The 14,634-nt window shown below is 37.6% G+C and overlaps 1 protein-coding gene across 1 annotated transcript; it reads right to left on the bottom strand.

Moving 5' to 3' along the window:
* Positions 1-1,719: 1,719 nt before the first annotated feature.
* On the bottom strand, positions 1,720-13,449 carry LOC115928344 (bifunctional peptidase and arginyl-hydroxylase JMJD5-like). Its single transcript, XM_030995506.1, has 7 exons — positions 13,259-13,449; positions 10,620-10,750; positions 10,121-10,252; positions 9,630-9,708; positions 8,705-8,927; positions 7,866-7,977; positions 1,720-3,186 (listed from the first exon to the last, which is right to left on the bottom strand). The coding sequence occupies exons 1-7, from the start codon at positions 13,368-13,370 to the stop codon at positions 2,908-2,910; spliced, it is 1,068 nt and encodes a 355-aa protein (XP_030851366.1). The 5' UTR covers positions 13,371-13,449; the 3' UTR covers positions 1,720-2,907.
* Between the last annotated feature and the right edge of the window lie 1,185 nt (positions 13,450-14,634).

Genomic DNA, 14,634 nt, shown 5'->3' with positions numbered 1-14,634 from the left:
GCACTGTACAAAGAATGATGTATATGGGACTACACAAGCATGTGACGAAAAAAACCTACCCCCCCCCCCCCCCCCCCCCCGATTTTTACGATGTTCATGTCATATTTATATTTAGAATATGAAGGCATTTGAAGAGCCATGCTTTTCAGGGAACATGATTAATCTGATGTTCTTCCACCCTTGCATAATAACGATGATAACGCTCACAAATTATCTTTTTACCTCTTCCCAGAACTCGACCTTCTCTTTAAGGTAGTGTTTGTAAAGAAAGAAGGATCATCCCCAAACTGGCAGTACCATTTTTGCTTCATTCGTAATACACTGTAGTACATCTTGATTTGCTTTTACAGAGTTACCATTGCACTACTACTGAAAATATGATAAAATTACAGATTAATGAATTTGTTAACAATGTCCCAATTTAACAAGGCATTGCAAGTCAAAAGACAACTCTCAAAATTGCATCTACAAGTTTGTTTGAAAAAAACGTAGCAGAGAAAACAATTACATTCTAAATACTGATTAAGATGTGTAGGCCTATTGTGATCAGCGGAGTTAAACCATGTCACTTTCTATGATGAATTTGTCAACTTCTGTTCTTGTCATTCCATACTCTGATTGTTAATCTTGAATAAAGGCATCATATTTTTCTCCTTTAAATTCAACAGCCTTCTGTGTCTATCATTTCAAGAACATATGTGCAGGTGTCCACTTCACTTGACCATTTAAAAAATTACATGTACAGGTATGTGAACACAAGGTCTTTACCCTTATATATAACTTGAATTGAGGCGAAGAGATGTTGCTTTTGTATCCCGTGTTCAAACTTTGTTATTGTTTTTGCTGGTTGTGACGGTGGCGTCTTCATCACCATCATAGTCATCTTTCCAGTCATTATCATCATTATCATCATCATTACCTGTACAGTCTCCATTATCACCAGTGTTGTGACAATCTTCAGCATTTTCAACACCACTCCACCAACATCATTACTATCATCATAGCATGTTGATGCATTCTCCAGACTTTCATGTGCCTCTTGACAAACTCGCAATATTCCCCTTGTCCAGCATTAAAGATACTATGTCCCTTTTGCCAACATCAAATTCTGTAGAACTTTGCAGGAATTATGAATATGTCATGTATTTCCTATCTGGAAAATTTAAACATTAGCAGTGTTCCAGTATTCAAATTATGCAAGGAAACCCGTTTACTTTCTAGATTCCACTGTTAGACACTATCGAGTGACTAACTGACTGACATCTTTTTTTCTTTGGTACTTGTAATAACATACATAAAATGAGCATGAGCATTTGTCTACGTCAATAACCCACTACTTGAAATGGCCCAAATTCAACTGATTTAATCTTTGTGCAGCACAAAATCAAGGTGACTGCAATAACTCAAGTCAATTTGATAACTAATTGTCTTTCAAATGCTGTTGGAATTCAACCTTTTCATTTTTTGGGCCTGCAAATGGGACATAGTACCTTTAAAGGGAGAATGTTGTCAAGAAGCATTTGGGGAAAGATTTATTTGTAACTTTGAAAATTATATGAGAATATTGAGAGAGAGAGAGACAGAGAGGGGGATAGAGAGAGGGTTTTGGATAAATGGGGAAAGAGACCCTGGAGAAAGAGACCCTGAAGGGTCAGGTTCAAAGTGCTGATTTACTCTATAGAGAAGGTTCAAAGAAATGCAAATATATGTATGATGGGATTGAAATGCATTAGAGATGTTTGCAATAAATTTATTTCAGATGCTTGTATTTACACAAGTTTAAAGATTATCTGATTACAATAAAAACTTTTGTTTGCCATTAAATCTCTTAATTGCAATACAATGTATATTGCCTTTAATAGTGTGCTTCCTGGCACCATTGAGACAAAATTTTAAGTGAAGAGTTCTTTAACAAATGTTTACTCCCCCCCCCCCCCCCCCCCCCCCTCCCTCTTTTATGCCAGCAGTAGTTGTACATGTACAGTGATACAGAACTTGTATTGCAAATGTTTAATAGTTGGTTTGTTAGAACAGAAGCTTAGAATAGCCACATGTGTATACATGTACATGTATTTTATATCACCTCTGTATCCAGCTTGATCGACTAGGTGGTGGTTTTGACCCATAATTTTAATGTTGTCTCTCGGCTCGCTTGTCTACTTCCTCTGTAGTTTTCCACTAGGTTTTGACAAATAAAATCTTGAAAAATAAGCCCTTGATGAGGTTCTTCAGTCTCTGTACAGAATAATCCTTAGCTTCTACTTCATCCCTAGTGAGCCCAACTAACTCTGTGCACTCCACATGAAACCATCGTGGGCAGCCTTTCTATACATCCTTTCTATACATCCTGAATAATTTCATGACAGTAGCCCCAGATTGCCAAATGCTCATGACGGTCTTGTCTGACCCTTGGAACGTCGCCTGTAAATGTGTGCTCTTCTGCAGTTCTTGCAAGACGCCTGTACTATGTGGCCATTTAAAATGGAAGCTTTTCTAAATGCAACAACATAGATCTCCAGCTAACGATCACTTGTTCATTTTTGCCTCTATAGAAATCTAATATCTATACTGACAGGTGCTTACTCCTCCCAACTGAACCTTGATAAACGAAGTCCAAATGTAAAGATGTTCTCTTCTGCAGTTCTTCTAAGACTCCTTCACGAGCATCTTGAAAAGGATGCTCGTGATATGTAGGTCTCTGTATACTCATTGGCCACTAGCATAAAACTGAACTCATTTTTACCAGAGTACAACAGAACTCTTTTATCATCGGTGGATGTTTACTCGACTGAATCTTGGGGCCTGTTGTCCAAGTTGAGGTGTTCTCTTCTGCAGTTTCTGAAAGACTCCTTTAAGGACATCCTATGGGTCTCCATTCAATTTTTAGACACTTTCATTTAACCCAACTCATTTCCGCCAGAGTAGACCCCTGATTTTCATGACTGGCGGATGTTTACTAGTCCTGGCTGGACCTACGGGAAGGGAGTCCAACTGAAGGTGGTCCAGGACCAGTTTGACTAGTCTGTCCAGCTGGTCCTGTGATGGTTTCTCATGCCATGTCTTGAGGAAGAAGCTCCTGAGGCTGTCTGGGAGGTTCTCAAGGACACGCTGGAAGGACTCAAATGGTCGGTTCTGCTCCACGATGTTGAGAAACCAGTGGGAGTAGGCTTGCCATCTCATGGGTTCCTGATGTCATAAATCAACAAAACACGCAGTCAAAAAATGCTTCAATCATCTCAGTTTCGACATATTGTCACTGTTTTGGTTAAATTTTGGTTGTTCCAATGCTAAAAAAGGAATAGAAGTCCTTTTCATCTGAAATCAGATCAAAATTTTGTTGACTTAAAGGTAATACAAAGTTTTGGTATGGGGTCATGAATTTGGGTCAAATGAACATATTGGAAGCATATGCGATCCTACAATATTCAGTGATCGTTGTCGCGGTTGAAATTGAGTCTTAAGTTATGGAATTGTAAATAATAAACTCTTTATGTTGTATAGCTCCCTCTCAAGGTCAAGATATTAGTTAAGCCATAAAACAATGTTTCTTGAATAAAATCGACCGATTGGCTATTTCCGTTTGGAAATTAAATATCACAACTACATATTCTGAGATTTTCATGGTCCCAGCTACAACTGTATCATGTAAGCGCTATTTGAAATTTATCAAAATTTATTGGGAGCACCGGTAAATTTTTATATTAAATTTTAATCGAAAGCAGAAGTGTTTTAGGGGCTAAATTTTCTAGTGCTTATAATACATCCACAGAGGCTTCCAAATATATCAAAATTGTAAAGAATCACTATCCAACCAATTTTCAAAATTTCCTAAAAGTTTGTATTACCTTTAAAGGGAAAGTCCACCCCCAAAATAAGTTTGTTTCGATAGAGGCAGAATAATAAGAAAATCAGGTGAGTGAAAGTTTGAGCAAATTCTGAATGAAAATAAAAAAAGTTATGAATTATTGAAGTTGTAATCAATCAAATACAAATTGGCAACTCTGTGATTTATCATACGAGCTCTCCTTCATTTGCTTTGTGCATAATATTCCATAAAATCATGTTTTCTTCGTTATTGATGACGGAATATATATTTGTTCCTTGCAGGGGGGAGTATAGAAACATATTTGCAATTATTATATTTAGGGTGCATGTATGGTTGAAATTTTTCTTGAGGGAAAATGAAAATTTTAGATTTTTTTAGTACTGAACAAATGGAAGTTGAGCTCGCATGATACGTCATAGAGTTGCCAATTTGTGTTTGATTGATCACAACTTCAAAATCCTAACTTCCTTATTTTTAATCGGAATTTGTTCAAACTTTCACTGACTTGTTTCTCTCATTTTTCTACTCCTATTAAAACTAACTTAATTTCAGGGTGGACTTTCCCTTTAAGAAGAAAATAAATGACTTGAGAGATTCCCATAGACTTTACACAGGACCCACTTGGGTTGACAGAGTGAACCTTATTGAATCATATGTAATATTATAATTCAATCTTAGAACCTTGCACGTTTCAGGTTTCAGTTTCAGTTTAATTAAAATCTAAAACATCTCACGTTTTAAGCTCTTAAATTCTCAAAATGAATAAACAGTTTGAGTCAAGTCATGAAATGAAAATGAGAAATTAATGTCATGACACAACTTTTGTTTATGAATTTTCTTTTTTATTAACTCATATCTTGCCATGAGACTGCTAGCGCGCTATTGTTATAGTGCCGTGTGCACGCGAGCGCGCTATCGATTGATTGCTACCAGGGCTCAAATTAATTTTTTGTCCACGGGGGCTCTTCCCCCCAACGGGGGCTCTTTTTTATACAAATTTCCATTGAATTGGTACCTACAGCTGTATGATACTCCTCAATTATTTGCTATTTCATCATTATCATTTTAATCAGCATTTTCCCTCTTACAAATTTACAAGCTACATAGCTGTTACTGACTTTCATCCCGTGATGACATTCTCTCGATTTCTTCCCGTTCTGCACATTATTTCCTCATTATTCGGAGCGGCGAGGCGATTCTGTTTTTGGTGCTTTTTTTTACAGGCGCAGATCATCAGGTCGATTCTAACGGCCCGGCCCCCCTAGCCTCCCAAACCGGTAAAAAATAGGATAATAACGTAAATTTAACCTTAACATAAAAAAAAAATTTAAAAAAAAAAAGCCCCCCCCCCCCTGACCTGCCAGTGACATAAATGCGGCATCAAAATATGTGTGCTTCTCTGACCGTAATTAAATGTCTAAAACCCCTGAGCTTCCGGGGGCTCCACCCCCTGAACCCCCCACACCAATTTACGCTCGCTACCCTCTACCTGATCGTAAATACTTTAATCCCCCCCCCCTACTTTGATAAACGTTCCGCGGGGCCTGTGTATATAATATATATGCATACAACACTGATCTTTATGATGTAGTGTGGTATGGTATGTAATCCCGTATGATTTTGTGCCAAAATAGGTTTTTGTTTGCTGTTTTGGCTTCAAAAGGGTCCCAATTGGCCAAAAATGATGGGTTTCAAATTTTCAGACCCCTCCTTCATTTCCTGGGGGGTCCATATTGGCGCCAAAATGGCTTATATATAATTCCATCAGTTTCTGATAGCTTGGACCCCAATGAATCCACACCAAAAAACAAAAAACAAAAAAACAAAAATTGGCACAAAAGTCCTACGGGAGCTGTTTCAGTGACAAACCGTATCACACTATCTTCTTCTCCCCTAGCAAACGAGAAAGAAAACAAGGTCATTAAAAGGGATTAAGCAACAAATAATGATTGTGATTCAAATTGATGCAAATATTTGTTTGAATAAGCACTGCTATTCACCAGAATCTTCCTTGTAAAAACAACTTTTACAAATCTCAGCCATGCCTACTGAGTTGAGACGTTCCATTCAATTTAAAATACTCATTAAAGAATACATTTCTCCTAATGTGAAAGTGATCTTACAACACAGTGGCAGAATTGCATGGCTGAGATTCTTAAAAGTCGTTTTTACAAAGAAGATTCTGGTGAAAAGCATTGCTTTTTCAAAAAAATCCTTGCATCAATTTGAATCACAATGATCATTTTGTCCCAAGATCCTTTTATTAAATAACCTTGTTTTATTTTTTGTTTGCAGGGGGAGAAGATTAGAAGCTATGTCACGTTAAGAATTCACAAAGATCAGTTGTATTATGCGTATATACATATGATAACAGAACAAAATCAGAATGTCATTTTGGAATACCTCTATACAAATACCCGATCTTACTGTGCTGATACCACATTGTCTTTAGCCCATATCAGTATTAGTATTAGCCATTATAAAGTTATTATTCTTTATTCAGTTCAGTATAATGCTTTTTCTCAAAAATACTTTCGCTATTTTTTTAGGGTTGATACGGTAAGAAATGGTTTCAAATGTACATTACACAAACCCTGAACCATTGCATAATGATGGTGGTTCTCTCTCTCTCTCTCTCTCTCTCTATCTATTGTAATCATGCATTATCATCTACAAAGCAGCAACACAAAACTTAGGGTTACCTGGGACAGGTGAAAGTGAGAGTTTAAAAAAAAAAAAATTAGTGGTCCTCCTCTCCAGCATCCCCCCGCTTTCATATTCACCGGCCGCCTGAGTCGGCGCAAAAATGTTAAACCTTAAAAGGAGGTCACACGTTGCAGTCCACGTTCTCGTCGTGCAAATCTAAGAGTCCCTAATATTGATGTACTGGTCGAGGTTCACTATTTGCTGGTCATTTGAAATCACCAGATTTCAGCGGGTTTACGCTTTTCACGACGAAAAATTTCTCCATGACCATGTTTCTGCCCTTGCGCGATCGCCTCCAGCTCCAGCAGATATGGAGCGGGAGCGTGAACACGTACCGTTATTAACGGCGCAGTAGGCCTATAACCACTGCTGACGGCGGCACTGCACTGCGAGCTGAATTGGTAATAATACTCATAGAACGAGAAATCTTGCACGCTAATCTAAGTTCCATTTCATTGGTTTAAGGTTTGAAAATTGAAACTCAATATTGTGTTAAAGTTATAACAGAAAAAATAATCTTTATTTTATAATTCCACGGGGGCGATTTTTAATTTTGCAATCGCCCCCGTGAGCAATCTGACGGGGGCGATTATGTAGCTCACGGGGGCGAATTGCCCATCGCCCCTGTGTATTTTGAGCGCTGATTGCTAGCGAGCTACCGCTTGTCTGCTTTGTGCACGCTAGCACGCACATGTAATAACAGTTATTGTTCATGCCCATTGCACCGTGCTGAGTGCCTTTGCAGCGCTATTGAAAGTACCATCGCGTGCATCAGATTATCGGCTTTCGATTACGTCTACAACAGTCAGATTGGATTTTCTCGAGTAATTTAGCGATTTGTTTTTGATATCATATATCATCATTATGCCTCCCCATCGCAAGAAACGGGTATGCTACATTGACCCGGATCTGGTGCGAGAGATGCTTATTTACCTCAGCAAAATTACAAATTCATGAAATGATATTGGTATAAATGAAAAGAGGGTGCAATTTCCTACAACTTTCATGTACAATGTTTGTTTATACAACATACGAATGAGAAGTTAGCGTGGATCAAACATAGTAAAGATTTAAAAAACACGCACTTGAACCAACACTAAAATTAACTTGGCACACAGGGGGATTTGTGGCTGGCACAATAGGGATTAGCACTGTGGCACTGGGTGCATTGTATGGGTGGTAGCTTAAGAGTTAATGGAGAATTTTTATTTTATTTTATTTCAAAACAGTGAACTAACTTTATGCAACTTGCAAGATTTTCTTAAAACCTGGGCTAGCCTGAGAATTTGAACACTTTTATGAATATAAAAGACATCAAAATAAAATATCTCACCATGATCTTAGTAAGGTACGTATTATCTCCAGCATCTCCGTAGAAGAAATTGATTGAGATAGTCATCTCTAAAGCTGTTACCTGATGCCACCAGAAAGCAGGGATGAATAACCTAAGGAAACACAAAAATATTTCTATTTATGGATACATTGAGGCTTGAGAAGTTTGATTTGCAGCTAATGTTTTAGTTTTAGCACTTGCCTACTTGCTGTTGGGCAGGTAGATCTATTTGAAAAAGTAATGGGAGTACCTTGAGAGTCAATATGTAGAAAGGACTGAAATTATTTTAGAAGACAACTTGATTTCAATATTGAAAAAGGACTGCATGCCTTGAAGCATACTCACAAATATATTACTTACTCTTGTTTATGTAATACACAAGGGTTCACTATTAACTTTCCCCACATGACATAATACAAGTTTCCTTTTAATCTGAAATGTTTCTAATGACCTCAAAAGTTTAAAATGTTGAAAAACGTTTTAAGAACAATTTTAAGATCCACATCATTTTAAGACACACATTGTTTAGATGTTCAGGTTTTGTAACAAAACAAGTAAAACAATTAAAAACAAGTACATTTCCATACAATAAGTATCTATTCTAACCAAATAACTTGGCAAAGCCATTTTCATTAAACTTTTAAGTAAAATGTCTGATTGTTTTTAACATATTAATATCTTTTGTGAATGTTATGGATTATGCCAACATTGCGAGGCAACATACATGTTCCAGCTTTGGATGCTTTTCATGGAAAATGATTTGTACAAACATGTTTTGATTGCCTTTTAAATAAAATTAACCATTATTGAAAATTAAAATTGAAAATACATGTACTTACATTTCCCCAGCATTCAGTACACACTCGTGACACTGCGCTCCTTTAAACTTTGGGAAGGTTTCTAGATCAGGTGCATCACAGTTGACCTGTGCTTGGATGGTGCGACCTCTTGACCCCAGAGGATTAGGGTACAAAGGTTGAATGTCACAACCATATAGTTTGACCCTCTTAGAACCAGATAAGATGACTAGGAGACCATCGTCTGGATCGAAGTGGCAGAATTCTGTGAGGAATTTGGGGGTAATTCATCATACATGCAGTAAGTCATATTTTATTCAGCTTTATAAACAAAATAAACCAATGTGCTTACATTAATTACATCTTGATATTCAGTAAATGGCAAATGGCAATATTGAGAATAGTTGTGATCTTGCATTAACATAGTCACAGTAGCATTATTTCTGCATAAATAACCTTCATATTGGTCAGTTGTTGGTTCCAAAATTATCAATTTTATGCATCTTGTGCGAATGTAAAATGTTGGTTGCTTATGGTTTATTGAAAAGCAGATAACTATCAATAGAATACGGTAGGTGTTAAATGGGTACCCGGTAGGATGCCAAAGCTAATTTGGTTAGATTAGCAAGTGTGCGCTTGTAAAAATGATGCCTGGCTGGAATGCTCCCCATGGAGTGGAGAATGTGCATACATTGTGTGCGGGTAAGCCTGAATCCGGTGATCGGGGTAATAATATACATCTGTATAAAGCGCTTTGAGAAGGCCTTCACTCCTGAAAAGCGCTTTATAAGAACTACCGGTAGCTATTATTATTATTATTATTTACAAGTTTATCAATCAATCGATTGATAGTTTGGTTGATTGTCAGTTAGTTTGTTGATTGAAGGACTGCTGAATTGATTGAAAGCATGATTTTTTCATTGACTGGAATATCAACAACAAAAAAGCAGTAGGGAAGTACGTTTACCATAATGCCCTTTCATTGCGATCCAGAGATAAGGTCCTCCATGTAGCTTTTCAACATATCCTGGTACATTGATATCAGCCTGGTAAAAAATAAGCAAAGAAGAGAAATTAAGAGCAGAAAAACAAACAAAACTTAAGAAATTATCACTCTTGACCAGGGGTGCTAGTGAGCACTAAATATATACAAAAAATCTGGGGGGGGGGGGAATGGCATCTAACAACATTCCCCCTTCTGAGTAAGAAAATTGGGGGGAAATATGGAAAAATAGAGAAAATAAGGGGAAATCATGAAATAGTGATAAAATCTGGAAGGGAAAAAGAATTTGGGAAACCAATTAAAATTTGGTAATTATCAGGCCTGATCTTGACATAAGAATTATTTGAAGCTCATATTTTCAATTCAAGTAATGATAGATACCAGCCTGAAACCCAGAATATACAAAAGTTCATAGAACATTTTCAGTTAAGGAGATTGGTCCACTTTAAAGTTACCTCTAACTCTGGAAATGTACTGCGAATATTCTGTACTGCCAGGTAAGAACTCCTTGCTCTGCTGTTGTCAGCTCTGATGTCATCGATGTATTCCTTCAGGGGGCTTTCTCTTATGCTGTAGGATTTACCAACCTATCATAAAATGTACACAATGTATATATTAGAACAGAATATTATTTCATAAGTTTGACTTCCGGTACAAGTCTGTAATCACTTACGATATACCTGATTGTTTCTTTGTCAGATTGTAGTATGCCAATCAGTAGGCAATAATACAAGCCATACTTGGTTTTGGCCAGAACAGTGCACCCCCCCCCCCCCCCCCCATTAAATCCTCTACTGCTATAAACCTTAAAAGTTACACAATTGTTTGTCAGTTTGTTGCCTAATAAATGTCTTGATGTAGTACAATTTGATGCCACAATTGGTGTGTAGTAATGTATGCCAATTGGTTTGTTCATGGCCCCTCCCCCCACATGAATCCTTTACTAGTACATACCTTATATGATTCCTTGTCAGTTTGTTGCCTAATAAATGCCTTGTTGTGTCCTGCCTTCCTGGTCAGTTCATCCAGCGTCCACTCTGCTGCAGGCCATTTGTCTGCTACATCTGTTATAACGACAGGGACACCTGCAGAGTAGATGTAATGCACAAAGTTAAGTGGTGGAAATCAAGAGTGAAATATCGTGGAAGAGGTAAGAGAGACAGAGAGAGAGAGCAGGCAGTGGAGATTCATAAATAAGAAGTTATGGCTTATATTATAAACAGCAATAATGTCATTACAAGTCTAAGATATTCAAAGATCACAGTAGCTGATGAAGCTGACAAACCCACATCAATGACAAAATTACTGAAAACCCTGCAGAATACAGTAATCGGCAATTCAGAAATACATACAGAGATTGGAGAGCATATGAAGAAGGAAAAACAAGGACAAAAATTAGGAAAGAGAAGAGGATAGATCAAAGGAGAAAAAAAAGTCCATAACGAAGGAGGAAAGGAAAGTTTTAAGGAAAAACAAAGAAATATATGACGAAAGAGAAGATGGATTAAAGGTGAAAAAAAAAAACATAACGAAAGAGAAGAGGATAGATTGAAGAAGAAGAAGAAAAAAACGAAAGAAAAGATAGATTGAAAGAAAAACAAATAAATTCAAGACGAAAAAGAAGAAGATAGATTGAAAGAAAAACAAAGAAATACATAACGAAAGAGAAGTGGATAGATTTAAGGAAAAACAAAGAAATACATAACAAAAGAGAAAAGATAGATCATTGAAGGAGAAACAAAGGGAAAGACAAAGAAATACATAATGAAAGAAAAGAGGATGGGGAAAAACAAAGCAATATATAACGCGAGTATGTACCGCTCCAGGGGCCAGTTCCTCGAAACCGTCATAAGTCTTACTTCTTGACTAAATCAACGTTAGTGAGCTACTTGTCCGCTACATGTTTCACTAAGCCCTCTTTGCCAAGATCAACGACAACATCCTGATTAAGTAGCTATGACGCCTCCGACCCCATCATATCTCTGTCATAAATTTTTAGTCGATGGGCAGTGCCATCACATGTTATTTATTGGGTAGACTAGATTTATTTTGCTATGGCTAGCAAAAAAGGACAAGAAATCCTCCAGCTATGATTTTTCTACACATTTACTATTAAAAACAGAAAGTTATCATTTCTTTATATTAGAAAATCTTTTGAAAATATGCCATGTTTATATCTGAAGCTTTTCCCACTTTTACAAACTGATTATACGCGTTTATTTCCGTATCGTAAAATTCTCGGAGGGATGGGTATAATCTGCCACGGCAGGCAAGCCATAGTTTGAAGTGTATTCTTTAGTTTTCAGACCCCATATACTGAGTGGTGTAGCTTTCGAGATAAATTCTATCTTCAAATGTGTAAAATGAATAGTTTAAAACATATGTTTTAACGTCTGGAATGTTGTAGTTTTGTCATTTGAATATTGTACTGACGCCTAAAACATTGTACAAAACTTTCATAACTTTGTATTTTTACTAATAATAATAAACGGGTGAATTTTTATAAACTATCAAATGAAAATATCCGGGGGGTACCCATCTCAAAACAAACTGATTCACCGGTCATGAAATGAAATACTCATAATTACATTTTACAAGTAATTCTATGGTATAATTTACTCAAATTTTGAAGTATATTATATCTGTTATTTTCTGGTACCATTTTTAATATTTTTAAATCTGAATTCATTTAAATAATAGCAGTTTTCCTAAAATTACTTTTAATCCGGTGGAATTGTGACAAAGGCTATGTCATTGCTCCTCATCTCACTAATAGTATCGATTTCACGAGACGTCTAGCTAGTAAGCTCTTCGTGAAACGGTTTAGAAAGACATCTCCGTAGTTGGCGGATAAAGTTATGATTGTCTTGTCGTTGGTTTCAAGGTAAAGGCACCCATCAATCCAAAAATACCATGAAGATTAACGTTACTTGTTAGACTACGTCTCCTCTCGTTCGTACAGTATTTTTGACTGACCTGGCAAAACAGTTGTGTAAAAAAAATATGCGCAGCCCAGCCACATTTTTTAAAATCCTAACCTAGCCATCCTACCGCTGCATTTGATTGGCTCAATATACATGTACATCATGCGCTTGTCATCAATATTCATGATACGCACACACACAGAATCTGATCCGATAATTAATCAAATATGAGATTTCATACAAAAATTACAAGTGCAAAGCTAAGTTTACTTAAAACAAATGACATTGCGAGAAAATTGGGAGGCTAGGCTTACCATAAAGCTTACACGAATGACTAGGCCTAACCCAGTTACCCAGATTACGTCGTACATGTACTTGTCCATAAATTATAGTCATTGCGACATAGTCTAGTCTAGATCTAGTCTAGACCAGTACCAGAATCTGTCCGATTTAATTTTGATCTCCACCACACCGTACCAAGGCAAATATTCATTTATTCAAATATTAATATGCGGCGTAGGATGGCTAGGTTACGTTTAAAAAAAGACGCTAGGCGTACGCGTACAATACAGCAAAACATTGGATCAGACTCAACACGAATATGCGTGATTGGGACTAGCATGACAAGAAATACACGCTAAATGAACTTTAATAATATTAATAACTAACCTTTTCGTAAATGGTTTGCTCTGAAGTTATGATCAGATGGTGCTGATATTCGTGGAATTTGAAAAGTTTCAGAAGCCATGACTATGACTCTACCGTATTTTGATAGATTCATGTAAGATTCATGACGTTTTATGATAGAATTCTCTTGCTGATAATCTGTTATTAGTCTTCTCCCAGGCGTAAATTTCTATGCTTTACTGGAGTCCCGCATCTTAATTGCCCTAGCTTAATTGCTTGAGTAAAGTGAGTGTGCATAGCTTCATATAGCCTCCGGCAGGAGAGGGGGCCAAAGAGGTGGCCCAATTCGTGAGAAAACAGCCAGCCGATGAATAAGCGGAGGGGGGGGGGGGGGGGACTCTCGAAAATTTGAACAATCGCACCCCCCCCCCCCCCCCCCCCAATTGAGCGCCAGGGGAGGAGGTCCATCTATTAAAAAAAAAAAAAAAAAAAAAAAAAAAAGCAAAATTAACGTGTTTGTACCTGTTTTTATTCTCAGGGGAGGGGGCTGGGTCCCCCTCCTGGACCCGCCACTGGCCTACGGCTACATGCCTAAACAGATGTAGGTAAATTACGGTTTCCAGCTCTTGTGGGTTTTTTAAGGAATTAGAGCCCGACTCAGTATGCCCAGATCGACTTCGATCAGGAGACATAATTCTTCAGCTAGCAGTGGTGGGGGAGGGGGCAGGGGCGGATCCAGCCGGCGGCAGAGGAGGGGGCCCAATTCGTGCCAGAAATGTTTATTCCCCTGGGTACGCCACTGGGGGGGGGGGGGCGCTGAAGAATTGTGTGTCTAGATATTCATGAGCGAGCGCGAGCGCCCATAAAAAAATCCAGACAATTTCGTATCGTCATAAAATGTTTTTTTAAATCAAATATTCGGGTACCTCGGCTACCCGAACGACACAGTCTCGTTTCTAAACTTTGCAAGTGAAGTTGAAGCGGGACAGCTATAGCAAAACTCCGAGAGTTATATCGGCCGGGGCACTTCGATTGCTGCCCACTAATAGGAGCTAGCAAATGATGGTTTTACATTATTCATTTATATTTTAATCCGCATCCGCCTATGCTCTATAGCTCTCTTCTATACTTTCTCTCTCTCTCTCTCTCTCTCTCTCTCATTCAATCTCTTCGTTTATCTTACTTCTAATTTCCTCATTTCTCGCAACATATGAATCCCTCTCGCTATCTCTAATTGTGTATACCCTATTCTTCCTCTATAGGGTATGGGGGGGGGCTGGGGCCGATTGAGGTAATAAACTGGTAAAATATATATATATAGTAGCATCCCGGGGATTAAAAACGTCTAATTGCAAGATTGAGCCATTCCAGGCCAAACAGAGTTGTTAAATTAAAGTCACAGATGGGCACAGTTTGGA

Source organism: Strongylocentrotus purpuratus, unplaced genomic scaffold (assembly GCF_000002235.5).
Source record: "Strongylocentrotus purpuratus isolate Spur 01 unplaced genomic scaffold, Spur_5.0 spur5_scaffold_21, whole genome shotgun sequence".
Classification (NCBI taxonomy): domain Eukaryota; kingdom Metazoa; phylum Echinodermata; class Echinoidea; order Camarodonta; family Strongylocentrotidae; genus Strongylocentrotus; species Strongylocentrotus purpuratus.
Note: the sequence above shows the minus strand (reverse complement) of the source record. Positions and strands in the feature narration are given on the sequence as shown.

Bases quoted from the DNA above. Each gene is read 5' to 3' on its own strand.
- LOC115928344 (XM_030995506.1), bottom strand. From the start codon at position 13,370: ATGAATCTATCAAAATACGGTAGAGTCATAGTCATGGCTTCTGAAACT. The intron at 10,253-10,619 runs GTATGTACTAGT...ATTTTATGATAG, and splicing joins CTGACAAGGAATCATATAAG to GTTGGTAAATCCTACAGCAT. The intron at 8,928-9,629 runs GTAAACGTACTT...AATTCCTCACAG, and splicing joins CGCAATGAAAGGGCATTATG to AATTCTGCCACTTCGATCCA.